At 46.1% G+C, this 14,945-nt stretch overlaps 1 protein-coding gene across 3 annotated transcripts in view; it reads right to left on the bottom strand.

Moving 5' to 3' along the window:
* Positions 1-5,599: 5,599 nt before the first annotated feature.
* Positions 5,600-14,945, bottom strand: part of Lhfpl2 (LHFPL tetraspan subfamily member 2) — a 148,034-nt gene continuing 138,688 nt past the window's right edge. For all 3 annotated transcript variants that reach the window (NM_001106402.2, XM_087617706.1, NM_001429144.1), the window contains 1 exon segment: positions 5,600-9,184. In NM_001106402.2, the coding sequence (NP_001099872.1) occupies positions 8,931-9,184 (254 nt within the window). In that variant the 3' untranslated portion in view covers positions 5,600-8,930.

Below are 14,945 nucleotides of genomic sequence, written 5' to 3'. Positions count from 1 at the left end.
CCCTGAGCCTCCTCCGCTGCGGTGTGCCCAGATGGACGCCTGATCTGTGTCCTGGATTTCTTACTTGGTGCCAACGGTGATATCAGGTTACCCTAAAGTCATGTTCACAGTGGGTCTTACTTTGGGAAATGCATGTTGAATTAAAAACCAGTATTTTCCATTTTAAAGAGTGAGTCTGGATCTTGACACTGAGGGGTTTGAGCTGACTCTGGGCTCCTGGGTCTGTTAGCAGCACTGCTGTGTAACACCGTGCCATCCTGACACACTGATGGTGATGTCTGATTCTTAGGCACATTTGTGCTTGTAGGCCACACGGTCACACTTGGAACACACTTTTGCTGTGTTCCCTTCCATTCTCTTAAGGAAAAAATCCTTAGAGGGACCTGTGGTTCCCTGTTAATAAGCCATTTGAAATAACTCAGACCGGCTCAAGTTACCCTAGATCTTACTTTGATGGCTTTTTCAAGCATCATATTATAAATTTATATATAGTGGAATAATACATTTTAAAATATTGGAGTTTTTAATTTTTTATTAATTTTTAGGTTGATATAAACATTTTATATTAGCAAGTTGTACTTCCATGATTAGGAAAATGAAATAGTTATGTAAGAAGTTTTGGGTACATTTTATAAAACAGTATGCATGTTGCATTGGTGGTTTTTTAAGACCTTATTTCAGACTCTTCCCAGACTCGGGAGCCAGAGGCCTTCCATGCCACACAGGTACCACCACAGACTGCCTATGGATGGGGTAGGACCATTTCACTAAAGGCTCCTGCAAAACAGGGATGGCTCTCCCCGAGTTTTCTCCCCTCCCTGTGGAGTCTGCATATTCCACATAGTGACATACGGACAGGACGAAGTCTCCATCCTGCAGAATCTTCCCTAGTGGTGCTTGGTTTTGGAGGGAAAGCAGAGCCGCCAGGGGGTGGGGTGGGGCGGGGCAGTGAGTTCTTTCCTTTTTAGCTTGCTATTTCTAGGCTGTGATCAAGGTTCGGTGAAACCATCCCTGCACCCTGGAGAATTAGAAAAGAGCTCATTTTCTTATAGGCTAGTGTTACATATTTCTATAAGGTCATTCATTATATTACTTTCTCTACATTAAAACAGCACCCTCTCTTGCACGCGCACGTGCACACGTGTATACACACACACACACACACACCCTACCATGCAGATTTTGTTTTTGAATACTAGTTATTTCAATACTTGAACTCTAACTTGTTATTTATTTTTCGTGAGCAGTGATTCTCAAAATGATGGTTGAAACCATTGTTGCAGTTGGTATGTGTAGGATCCCGGTGTTTGGGTCTAGGAGAAAAGCAAAAGCCACCACCCTGTGCTGGCCACAGGACTTCAGCAGCATCCCAGTCTCCTTCACAGAAACCGAACCTTGTGGGTGCACACAGCCTTAAATATTTTGCCCTAGGGGCTTGAGGGATAGCTAAGCGGTTCAGAGCACCGAGTGCTCTTCCAGAGGTCGTGAGTTCAATTCCCAGCACCCAATGGTGGCTCGCAGCCTTCTGTAACTGTACTCTCACGAGACCGGTGTCCTGTTCCAGTGTGCAGATGTACAGACAAACACCCATAGACAGAGTACAGAAATGAGTGTCTTTAAAAGTTGCTGTACATGCATCCTGGCTTTGGAGCCCTTGGGAAATGAAGAAAGGGAAGCCCTTCCCTCCCTGACCTAAGGATATGCTGCTGTCTTGTTGTATGTATGTGTTTTATGGAGTTAAGCAGTATAAGGAACACACATTCTCAAAATTCTACTTCCCCTCAAATCATACTGACGCAGTAGTTATAAAAGTTTATTACACATTTCAGTGTGAGTTACAGACAATATGAGCAAAAGAAGGCAATACAGATTTCTCATATATATATATATATATATATATATATAATTCTTTTTATTAATTAGCTTGTATTTTTGTAGGAAAAGATGCGTCTTCCTCTAAAACTAGGCAGAGAGATTGCTCCTCCATGGCAGTGTCCCTTGCGGTAACAAGCCCCACTTCTTTGTGCTCCTGGAGCATGCTGGAACTGGATGGTACTAAGCCAGAGTGTGTACACACTGTGGTGCGCCCACCTAACATCTGTATTCTCAGTGTTCACGTGTTTAGAAGGACTCTACCACTGCTTAGTGTATGGGCAGCCATATTGTGCCTTGGAGAAGGAACCACCAACCAACACGGCTGATCGTGGTGAGCTTGAGAGCAGGGTGTGCAGACTGAGGACAGATTGTCAGAGCTTCAGCTAAAAGGCCTTTCTGCTCGCCTTGGCTCATGCTGTCCTCAACCTACCTTCACTCCCCTGACCTATCTTGAATTACTTTCTTTTCATTTTGAACTAGAGACTTAACCACACAATGGTTTCTTGCCTTTTTTCTGTTGCTACATAAATATAAAAAAAAGCCTTTTTATATTTCTGACTACATGTAGCTATCATTAAATCTTATGTTCTTAGATTCTGATTTTCAAGTTTCTTTTTTTTTTTAATTAGAAATGATTTGCTAGCAAATAAAATTGTTGCTAAATCTTGAGGCTCAAGGTTTTTATTGTTAGGAAAATTTTGCTGAGTTGAAAGTTAGGTGTGTACTAAAAATAAATATAAAAATAAAATGGTAACTTTTGGCTCTCCGGAAGGAAATTATCAATTTATACTCCATCATTTGGAGTCCTAGCCAGCACCGGAATTTTCCTTTTTCAGAGCTCCTTCATTCCCACAAGGCTGGATAAGTAAGCAAGAGGTTTGGTCTGTGGATGTGTTCAACCTATTTTTTTTCCTATGTGAGAATAACAGGGTCTTCTGTAGAGGAACCTCCCACCCCAGAAAGCTGTAAGGTAACAATGTTTAACTAAATGATCTGTTATGAGGAGATGCAAAGACAAGGTGGCCTCAAGTAGCCAAGCTGCTGATTTGACAGTAAGTAAAACTTGATCACTCTTGACAACAGGTTGTATTATCCCTCATGAAGTGGGACTTTCTAAACACTGAGGAGACAGAGGCAGGTGGATCTCTGTGAGTCCAAGGCTAGCCTGGTCTACATAGCAAGTTCCAGAACAGCCAGGGCTACCCAGAGACACTGTCCAAAAAAGGTAACTAAAACAAAAGAAAAGAAACCATTTGGAAAGGCAGGTTCTCTGTTGTTCTTAGGAGGACTTAGAGGAGGTTACACTGAGACTTTCCATGTGCTCCTTAATCCTTGCACCAAGTCTATGACGTAATTGCTAATTGTTGCCATTTCTGTAGAGGATTAGGAAATTACAAGGTACCCGTGAGAAGAGGGGGTGAAGGTCTGAGGAAGGGTGAAATCCAGGTCCAGCCAGGGGTGGCTTCTCTCTAGGTTTGAATTCCCCCTCACTCTTCCACACTTCTAATAACTTGTGTGCATCATTAAAGACAGTGGACCTTAGGAAAAGGATCATTAGCCAACACACACACACACACACACACACGCACACACACACACAAATTACATTGTTTTTCCATTTCTTAACTGAAGCTGTTTCAAATGTGCAAATTCTGCTTCCTGTCCTTAGCAGTGTACTGGGGTAAGTGGTCTTTGGCATTTGTGTTTGGAGAAAGTATTTCCTCGGTTCTTTCTGCCCATGTGATGCCATCTGCTTTCTCTTTGTCTGAGATAACCCATGACTTAGGTTTCCATCACTAAGACACAAGGGAGGCCGTCCAAGCCGCTGCCATGGATCTGATGAATTGTCTGTGTTCAGGTTCGAGCTGAACTGTGATCACTAAGTTAAAATACAAGGCGTCAGCTTCAAATGTGGAAAATTGCTAGATTCCTGAGAGGGAGCAGGGATATGACCCTTGTGGAAAGATGGCTGATGTCACACAAGTGTTTCCTGCATGAGGCAGGACACAATTTCTTTCATTCTTCACATCAGGAAGGGATTTGGTTTCAAACCTGTATCTGATGCTAGGTTTTGCCACTTCCTAGCTCTTACCTGAGGCAAAGAACCTCACCAAAGTTACACCGGTGGCAGGTACATGTCTATAGAACGGTCCCACGTTACAGGCCGTGGTGATGAATTATCCGAAGCACTGACCATAGAATGCACATCTCCAAAGCCATCTCTCCTCTCCACTGGCACTTAGGACTCCCAGTCTCTGACCTCGCCTTTTGCTCTGCCTGTTCCATGCTTCATACAAGTCGCCTCCAGTGGCAGCCTTTGTCCCTGACGCTTCGGACCTGTCCACCTTGGTAGCTGCATCGCTTCCCACCCGAAGTCCACATTAAATGCAGGAGGAGATGGAGAAGAGGCTAGCTCAACTGCAGGCATTGAGAATGGACTCTGGGTGGGAAGTGACGAAGCCACCAAGAGAGAGAGGTCAGAAGAGTTGGGGACAAAGGCTGCTACTGGTGGCTACTTGTATGTAGCCAGTACAGACCCAACACAAGGTGAGGTCAGAGGCATCGGGCTGGCCGCACCGAATGGCTGAGCTGCTGAGCTGTGTTCTTGACCTTGTTGCCCTCGGGAGCTGCCTGTTGGCTGGGAGTACCCTTACCACTCAGGCTGAGTGTTCCAAAGGGGCGGAGTTACTGAAACAGTGTCCACATACAAGGAATACCCAGGGTGATAAAGATGTTTAGGGGCTCTAACAAGCAAGTTGAGTGCATTTTCCAAGAGATACATTGGGCAATTTTCCCTGTGAAAACTTGAGGTTGGGGCTGGTGAGATGGCTCAGTGGGTAAGAGTGCTTGATGTGTAAACAAGGAGGACCTACCTTTGAATCTCATATAAACACAGCATGGCTGTGCGGGCCCTAAGCCATGTTAGGGGTGGGGACAGGCAGACTCTGGGAGCTCCTATCCAGCCCGCCTACCTGAAATGTAAATAAATATGATAGAAGGTGCTAGAAGACACCTGATGTCCTTCTCTGGCCTCTGTGTAGTAGTCCCTACACCCACCCCACAGACAGAGCTCCTGAGGAGGGCAAGCACGCACGACTGTCCCAACCTCGATACACACTGAAGTCTTGGTGCCTTCTCCGGATTTACTTTTGAAAACAATGCGCTTCCAGTTTTCTTAGAATTAGTCAGATGACTTATTTCAAAAACATTCCCTTGTGGTGGGGCACTAACTTTTAACTTCAATCTCAATTTTAAAATCTGGTCGGAAACGAAGGCATGTGTGTGCCTTCCCCCTCTCAGAAGCTAGGTCAGGGAGATGGCCATTCTCCTTGTCTATCCTGACGGCACGTGCTCCTGGGCACGTGCAGAGTTGAATGCATTTGTGGGGCTTGTGTTGGGCATCTTCCTTAAGTTGACAGAATAGAAGCCTAGGTGTCCTGACTTTTTTGGTCAAGGTCTCCTCCAGGGACTGTGTGGATACAGAAGGCCCCATAGGGCTGGCTTTTGAGTATTTTTTGTGAAGGAAGGAATACGTACCTTTTGGTCAGGAATGCTCTAAAAACACTTTATTTAAAATTGTTAGTACTTCTCTAAGGAAGAAAACCTTACCTGCACATTAAAGACAACCTATGATAGGGTTAAGAACCAAGAGTAGTAAGTTAACTTTTAAGTTCTGTGTTTTTTATCAAATTATGTGCACTGTACTAAAGCCAACAAATTTGAATGAGTTTGCGAAATCAGATTTAATTCAGATCTCAAGAGGGGAAGGGAGGACATTGTGAAAATCCTTAAGCACAGAATCCTAATGGAGGCTAGACCAACAGTGTGTAGTTCCTTGTAACAAGATGACCCACATCTGAAGGCTCTCACTGAGTCCGTCAGCTCTAAGGACAATTTTACATTTGGCTCAAGTGGCTATGGAACACCAAGTGGTGCACAGTCCTTTCACAGCACCCACGGACCCACTGGGCTATGGAGGTCCCCATAGTCTCAGAAGCCCCCACGCATCCCTGGAACCCTTTGGGCCTTGAGTTTTCGCTCCCCGAAACACACACATACAGGCCCGGGATTCCCAGCAGCCACGTGTTATTGCACGGAATGGTCTGTCCTAAGCCAGACCCTTATGGCTAAGAAGGTGTGAGCCTAGCCCTCAGAGACAGTGGTCCAGCATTAACACGGTCTACAAAAGCATAGTGAGAAGCGGCTGCTTCCTCTGCACCAGCGTCTAGCGTTCAGGCCCACAGAAGAGGCCACGGACAGCTTCACATTTCACACGGAAGACTAGCACTGGCTGGGCCTGGCTTGCTGGATCGACTCTCCCATAAACAAAGTGATCGTTTTAGGTTAGACCCGGGAGAAAATTGCTTCATCCCAGGCTTTTCTTCACATAAGGTTTGTAGGGCATCACGGATGTTACAGACTAGTGACTAGCCATGAAGGCAAAAATGTCTAACTCTGCTTTGCCCAGAAAGAAACATCCCTGTTTTGAATCGTGTCCAGTTTCCCCAAAGAAAACATACATACTCCTTGGTTATTGCACATCTATCAGACAAACGTGTATGTGTAATATATATATACTTAAATATGCTACACATAAAGACTGGCACCTCACGGAATATGTGTTTAACAAAGGCCATCATTACACCACAGATATTTCAAGGACCCTTCCACAGTTACAAATGCAATGTTGAATTACCACACAGGTTTAAAGAAGCCACAGACTCCCAAGTGTTTCTGCTTTAGAGTTCAATGAGAAGCTCAGCACAAACGCAGGCAAGAGAAGACGTTTCTGGTAGTAGCAATGGTCCCATCCTCCGAGAACCGGGTATCGGCCAGCAAGTGGTTTTAAAGAGCCAGGAGCCGAGTCCCATTCTGTACTAGTACAGTTGTAGATGGTCCTTCATTTCCTGCAAAGGTCTGTGCATTGGTGTGAAGGTCTCTCTGCTATAGAATGCAATCTAGTTCCATTAAGTCAGCATGTAGCAGTTTTCATTGTGCTCTTCTGTGGTGGGGCTGTCTTCCCTAACGTTTAAATTAATGAGAAACAGTGGAGTAACAGTGTGGCAGAGAGGTCATGACTTCACTCGTGACTGTTACCAGGTTGCTAGGAGTCCACTGCCCTTTGACCCCAAAGAGCAGGGGCTGGGCATGCACACAGGACCTGTGGACTAGGATTGGTCTGTGAGGAAGGGGCTAAGGTCATAAAGATGGAAAAGTTAATCTGGTAAATTCAAGGAAAATGAAGTGGTTTTGTCACAGTTTTCCTAGTGAACAAAACTGTGTTTCGTGCAAAGTACTGCCCGGGTTGGAAACACAGTTACTGCGCTTCAAGGATTGCATAGGACAACGTCATCAATACCCAGTGAAGCGCTTTCTCCATATGCTCAGTGGCACGTGTCCTTAGTGATCTGTTCCTGTTTCCTGAGCATTCCTAGGGCTGCTTAGGGTGCCTCCCCTTTCTCTTTCAAAGAAGCCACGGGGTGTCTACCTAGCTTATTTTGAATACTGGTTCAAAACTGAACTTAAGATCTGATTCAGTACCCTTCCATAACTTTCATCTGCATGAGAGATAAGACGGTTTGATATAGGCCAAAGGGTAAATATCCTACAGTTAAACCCCTGGGGGCCTAGCCCATCTATAGATAAGGGAGTTGTCTGGACCAAGGCAGACTCTAAACTGACACAGTGCTGCACCGGGGCAAGGCTGTATACCTGGTAAGCAAACGCCCGGCAGCAGAAGGTTTCACTACTTAACTCAAAGACAAAAGCCTCAACCCGCCATCTCTAAAACCAAACAGGTCCATTCCACTTGCACCCCTATGAAGGGTCTCTGTGTCTCCAAGGTTCATATGATGCCAGACTGGGCTTTCTGCCTGCTTTGGTCAAAGGGGTAATTATGGAAACTGGGTTAAAAGCCCTGAGTCCTCTTTAGTAGGCATTTGGGGGTTCTGTGACCTGCGTAGGCAGGCACAATGAGTTTGGCCCGGCCCCTGCTTTCACGCTAACCTGCCGATGGGATTCTGGATACAGCAGGGCAGTGAGCCAGTGTCATCCAGCCTGCTCTGTGGATCCACACCAGAAGCTAGAGACAGCTTCCAGGGCTAGCTCCTGCTTTCTCTTCAGACAATGCCAGTGGGATTGGAAAGCTAAGTCACCAAACAGAAAAGCTCACTCTGCAAATGCAGAGGTTCTGGCAACCCCTCCCTGCGTACATCTGCACGAACCACAGCTGGTCTGGAGGCTCTAATCCTTGGAAGCAAGGAACACTGAGGTTTCCCTGGGCAGCCAAGCACAACCCCAACCCTAGGCGAAAACTATCAGAAGAGACAGGGCTACCACAGGCACTAGGCTGACTGCAGGAAGCAGGAGGTGTCTGCCTTACTGCCTGGGGTTTGTACTTTCATTCTGATTGTCTTTCTTTACTCAAATCCTGAGGAGAGTTCCACTTGATGCCTCTGACCCTGGAACTCAGACTGGAGAAGGTCCACAGTGGGGTTCTGCTCTGTCCCTGTTAAGGCCTTTGTGCAGTTAAGCAAAGCCTGGCATCTTGCTGTCACCTTCAGCATTTAACCTGTCACGTAAGCCTGCTGTCTTCCTTTCAGTCCTCAAGTGAGACAACATGAAAGAAATAGGAAGAAAACCAAGGTCCCCACCTCCACCCGCCATTCTGAGATGCTCGTAAACACATAGCTGTGGGCCAAAAGCCTGCCTCAAACTCCCCTGAGGCTGGGTATCCTCTCATCTGCGGACAGAGAGGTTGCTGCCTGCCTTGGTGAGTCAGATCACTATCCTTCATTGAGCCCCAGGGAGATGGAGTCTCCCACAGGACTCCACAGGGACCATACCATGTCCTTGTCTGGTCTCATTAGCACTGCCAGCTCGTATGTCCAAGAGCTCTACTTGGTGGGTGGTACCGCTCACTGGTCCCACGGAGGCCCGGAGCTGTGGAGTATGGCTCCGGTAGGTCAAGGCTGGTTCTTCACTTGATTCGAATGATGAAGACTGTGTCACAAGGCCATAAAGGAAAGGTAACGGTGGCAGTGAGGTCTTCCAGACTAAAGGAGGCAAATGAGGTTTTTCCCCTCTTCAATTTCTTCCTGGACTTTGTCACTGGAGGTCGCAATTTCTGCTTGTGCGGAGAAGACAGCACAGATAAAGGTGAGGACTGTGCCCCCGGTGGCAGTGTAAAAGGCCCAGCCCAAGGAACAGTCTCCAGGTTTGTAGGGGGATGCATATCGTCCACAGTCGATGGCTTTCTGGCAGCCCCAGCCTGCAGGGTAGAGGACCAGGCCGAGGATAAGGAACAGACCTGAGGGACAGAGGAGAGAACAGGTGAAGCCTTGGCGCCTCAACAAGCTGCAGCCTTCTGTGCCCGTGCGGTGGCTGGCCTTGGGCGGTGCCATCCACTCTGCCATAGAAAGCGTGAAGGCCTGACCCGAATGTTAACTTACTAGCTACACTTTCAAGTCTGGGGTTTATATCAGGGGAAGAGAGGTGCCTACAAGTATTTTCAGCCAGTTTGTGGAGGCTGGAGTGGGACCACCCGTGAGTTGCTACTGTTCCATGAGTTTGCTACTGTTTCTTTACCTAAGGAGCTAGAAAGGTGAAGAGATGATTCAGCAGGAGGAGCACTTGTTGCTCCTGCAGAGCACCTGGGTTTGGTTCTCAGCACCTAATGGTAGCTCACCACAGGACCAGAGGACCGGCCAGCCAGCCTCTTCTGACCTCCATAGGTACCAAGCATACATATGGTATACATACACGCAAAACACCATAATAACACCCAATAAACAAAGTTTCATTTAGAACATATTAGAACAGGGCCACGCTTGCTTCTGTAAACACAGTCGCGGCACTTGCACAACACAAAATATTTATGATCTAGCTTTTGACAGAGTTTGCCAATCACTGGTATAAGGAATTCACTCAGCCTAGTTATAGACAAAAGCCAGGAGCCTTGAAGGAGACTGTATCTTAACCTACACCCATAAAAAGCACGGTTTGAACGGCATGCCAAGGAGAAAAGTATATGTCCAGGCCAATATCATGGAACTTTTCTGTCTGAATGACTTTCAGTCCAGCACGAATGAGCCCCACTGGGCCAGCAGCACCTTTCTCCCCTCACTGCTGCATGGTCACAAGTCACTGTGTTTCAACAACTGAGAGGCGGTGTCCTGCCTGGTCTAACCTAGGCTAGGCCCAAAGAAACAACTTTAGGTACAAGATTGTCATTTTGTAGGTGTGTGCTGGCTGGAGCCCGCTGGCCTCACCCCAGGCCTGGCCACTCACCAGTACCAACTGCTCATGAAGAAGGGGGTGGGGGTGGAAGTGGGGCTGAGGGTGGGAGACCATGACTCCCTGTAGAAAGTCTATTTCAGCTGACAGCCTGTGCTGTAAGCGAGGGTGGGCTTTATTCTATGGCCAGGACTGAGCTCTAGTGTAGTAGCTCAGGGCATGTCAGCAGCAGCAAGGCTGACAGGAACAAGGCACTGTTCCCAGCTGGGGACAACAGTCCCACGAAGGAGCTGGAATCAATTCCAAAGCCCACGAGTGGATGGAGAAAAGTTTAGCTTGGGACTATGACAGCATGAGGTGAGGCCGCAAGCTAGCAGGTCAGATCATCTGTTCTGAGTCCTGATTCTGGAGTAAAGTTAAAGTTTGAATCAAGAGCTGCCTGATTCATCATCATAAAAGTACACCAATCTTAAACCCAGAGGGTGGGTGAGTATGGTTTTTTCAAGTCTGTAAACTACTTTCTTAATAAAACAAGACAGACAAAGTCTTAAGCCAAACCAAAAGAAAACAAAATAACAATTGCCAGTGAAATTGAAGGGTCATTAGGAGACTGGAAAACCTACAAGGTATAAACAAATAGATCTCTAATGACCAATGAGTCTCCCAACAAAAGGAGGCCATCACCGGGTGCCACAACTGTGTTTACAGATGAACTAACACATGCTCTTCAAACTATCCCCTAAACTACAAAGGGAACAACTGCCAGTTTCATTAGTAAAAGCCAGGATGGTCCTGATACCAAAACCAGATATGAGCACATGCATGTGAATGAAAGCCACTGACCCAAAGTTCTCAACACAGTCATAGATGCAAGTCATCAACACCACAGCCATCTTGGTCTTAATTCCAGGGCTGCAAGGACAGTTCAACAAACGTAAACTACAATATAGAAATAAGATATAGGGACAAAAATCTACACCATCTCAACTGATATGGAAGAGACCTTTGACAAACTTTAACATCCTTTCATGTTAAACTTCAAGGAACAACGCATCTGTAAGGGTATATATGACAAACCTCTATCTAGCAAGCATAGTAAATGGGGGCAAATTACTCCCAGAGTTAGGGGCCAGAGATAGAGGTCTACTACAATTTTAATCAATATTGTGCATGAAGTCTTAGAGCATTAAGGCAATAGAAAGAAACAGGGTACAAACAGAAAAGGAAAAATTATATCTACCCCTGTTTGCAAAAGACACTGCCCTATACTAAAACCTGGCGGAAGCCATGCAGGAAAGGCCATGGCACAAAAGTGAGCTTCCTGGAAATGGCTCAGCATACTGCACAGCTGAGATGGCTATACTCTGAAGACACATGGACCCCAGGGGCTTTGTCCCATAATGGCTTCTCGCTCCTGATGTGCCTTTCTGTGCTTGTCATTACTGTATTCCTCCTTGTTCTGACAGGGTATGACTAGGCAAAGAAAGACCCTTTCTTCCTGTGGTCAGTTATGATTGATCCCTGGGAGTTAGCCCACCCTACAGGGCAAATTTCCTGCAGATCAATATAAACACGAACGTCCATGAGGAATGCCGTTTAGATAAATTAATGATTTTATAGAAACCCTGATTTGACTCAAATAATTTTAGGAAGTTAGAATAATTGATAGAAAGTTTAAGGAAATGGTTTGAGTTGTTTTGCCAAAAAAGATTTAATAAAGTTAGGGTCAAGAATAAAATGTGGGGCTGGAGAGATGGCTCAGCAGTTAAGAGCACTGACTGCTCTTCCAGAGGTCCTGAGTTCAAATCCCAGCAACCACATGGTGGCTCACAACCATCTGTAATGGGATCCGATGCCCTCTTCTGGTGTGGCTGAAGACAGTGACAGTGTGCTCATATATAATAAATAAATACATCTTTAAAAAAAAAAAGAATAAAATGTGTTGGGTTGGGGATTTAGCTCAGTGGTAGAGTGCTTGCCTAGCAAGCACAAGGCCCTGGGTTCGGTCCTCAGCTCCGAAAAAAAGAAAAAAAAAGAATAAAATGTGTCCCCTCCTCATAGAATATAAATAAAGGCTGCATGAAGGAATACAGGGAGCCTCCGTAGTTACAAGTACATAACTGCACTAGAAAGAATAGGTTTGGAACAAATTAATGATCAAAGACAACATTCATTCTAGGTGAGGTCCAAGGATGAGGCCACAGGTGTGTTCTGTGATTAAGTAAGGCCATGAACATATATAACTGTTGCTTTGAACTTATAATGAGCTTATGGAATGAAACACACACAGATAAAGCAACTGTAACTTCCTCTGTGAGGTAGTTTGTTTGTTTGTTTGTTTGTTTTTTTCTTATATAGAGAACTTTTGTCTGAGAAGGTATAAAAGCTGGGAGCAAAAGTAAAGATTAGCTGGGGCCCCTTTGCTTCATCCTTTGAATGTGTGTAGTTTTTGTCTTTTTCTTTCTCGATGGCCCAAGTAATTAAGTTTTTCTAATCCCCTGCTGCTATTATCAGGAGTCAATTGCTATCAGCTCTGGCCCAGAAGAGTTAAAGAGATTTAACTGCCAGAAGCTATTAGCTCTCCCTCCCTAGCCCCCCCAAAAGCCAGATTGCCAGGAGCTACCAGCTGTCCAAAAGCAGACTCTACTGTGTCCCACCTCAGTTAAAACCTGGTATCAAAGCTGGTCTTTGACAAAAGACCTAAGCCCTCTACCAGAAAATGCTCAGAACTGGTAAGTACTTGCCTCTCATCCAGATTCCAATGGCATTCTTCAGAGACAGAAACAAAAACTCCTAAAAGTCAAATGAATGCACAATTGACCCTAACTAGACAGAACACAAGGAAGAGGGGTTCTGGGGGGAAGCACCACAGCCCCGCCCCCACCTCCAGTCCCACCCAGAGCTGGACGAACAAAGACTAAGGACACCCACATGTAAAAGAATGAAGTACACCTCTGTCTCTCCAGAGGCGTGGCTGGAGAGACAGCTCAGGGAGTAAAAGTGCTTGCTGTTTAAGCAGGAAGACACAAGTTTAGATTCTAGCACCCATGTAAAAAGTCAGGGCTGCTGCCGTGCCCTTGTAATTCGCTTGCTGGCTGCCTGGGGTTCTGAACCCTGAGCTACAGAGTGACAGTACAGGACACCCAACGTCCTCCTCGGACCTTTGTACGCACCTGCACGTGTGCACTTACACCACAGACAAAACACAAGGTTCAGCCTTCCAGATAGCAGAGAAGCACAATTCAAAGCAATTCAGTCACATGGCTGTCATTAAAAAACAAATGCCAGTTAGGGCTGGAGGGAGGGGGAGATTTCTGGTAGGAATGTTAAGTACTGCAGACACCAAACCAGCATGCTACACATGACCCAATTCCACCACTGCAGTCGGTGCCTCCATGTTTGCGGTGACACTGTATGAATGGGCAAGAAGAGTGGCGTGTACGTGACAAGCAATGGATCATGTCACTTGTAGGAAAATGGCTTGCACTGAAGATCATATAAAGTGAAATAAGCCAGATTCAGAAACACAAAGATCCCATTTTTTTTCCCACATGGAATCTAGACTTCGCTTGGACAGACCCACACATGACAGGAAAGTATACGGTGGAGTAAGTATGAGAGAAGGAGGCAGGGCATGGTGGCATATGCCTTTAAGCCCAGCCCTCTGGAGGTAAGGGTGCATGAGTTCCAAGCCAGCCAGGAATACACTGTGGAGGTGGACAAGGTAGTGTGGGGGACGTGACTAAACTATGACGTATGCAATGTGACAGTGAAGCCATGATATAAGAAGGTCTATGTGACAAAATGAAGTGAAGACCAACAGGTGGCTTCCGGCGTAAAGATCTCAGCACAGCTCTCCAAATGCAAACAAGTGTGGAGGGCCACCACCCATCATAAAGGGTCACCTCTAAAAATTACAATCATGCCAAACAGGACCAGCTGAGAGGCTAGAACGTGGACCCTGTAAAGGACGTGCTCCATCTGAATAGACCTTTGCTCGTCAAAGAGATCTAAAATGACTTACCTTGTTCTTATGCATGTCTAAGGCCAATGAGAAACCCAATAATCCTGAAGAAACCCACTGTTCTTTATGAAGCCTTCCACAAGGCACCTAGGACGGCCTGATAGTGTCCCCCACCCCCACCGCTGCCCTGAGAGACACCACCGCTGAACCTCTGGTGGGCCACCAAGCACCTCTTCTTGCTAGGCTCACACACAGGCCCTACCCAAGAGTGCCGCTCTTCCCCTGTTAGACTGAAGCGTCCCAACTAAACATCAATTGCACATGTCACTCAGCGCTCTGCTCTACACTCAAGACTCATGGAAAGCATATAAAACAGCTTAACGTGCCTGAGGGGATCCTGTTAGGAAGTTTACAAAGATATCCTTCCTTTAGTAGTATAGCATCAAAGCTGCAGCCAGAATATTTTCTGGCTCCTTAGTGCAGGTGTGGTTCCTTACACTGCAGACCACTTGAAAGCCCTGTGGCGGCTTCTGACTCATCTTACAAATAAAGACCGCAGGGAATCTTATCATGGAAGGTGTCAGAGCTTGAATCTATCAAAGCCTCAGCTAGGTATAGGATCAGAGAAAAGTCTACATGGAAACCAGCTGTGGACTATCTACCCACAGGATGTGAGGCAAGCAGCTTCCTCCTGCTTACCCCTTCTTGGCAGACAGCTAAGAGCCAGGGAAATGTGGGACTTAGGTCTCAGGCAGGGTCTCTATTCCTGCAAACATCACGACCACGAAGCAAGTTGGGGAGGAAAGGGTTTATTCAGCTTACACTTCCACATTGCTGTTCACCATCAAAGAAAGTCAGGACTGGAACTCAA

This window comes from Rattus norvegicus, chromosome 2 (assembly GCF_021556685.1).
Source record: "Rattus norvegicus strain SHRSP/BbbUtx chromosome 2, alternate assembly SHRSP_T2T, whole genome shotgun sequence".
NCBI lineage: Eukaryota > Metazoa > Chordata > Mammalia > Rodentia > Muridae > Rattus > Rattus norvegicus.
This window is presented reverse-complemented; position numbering and strand designations above follow the sequence as displayed.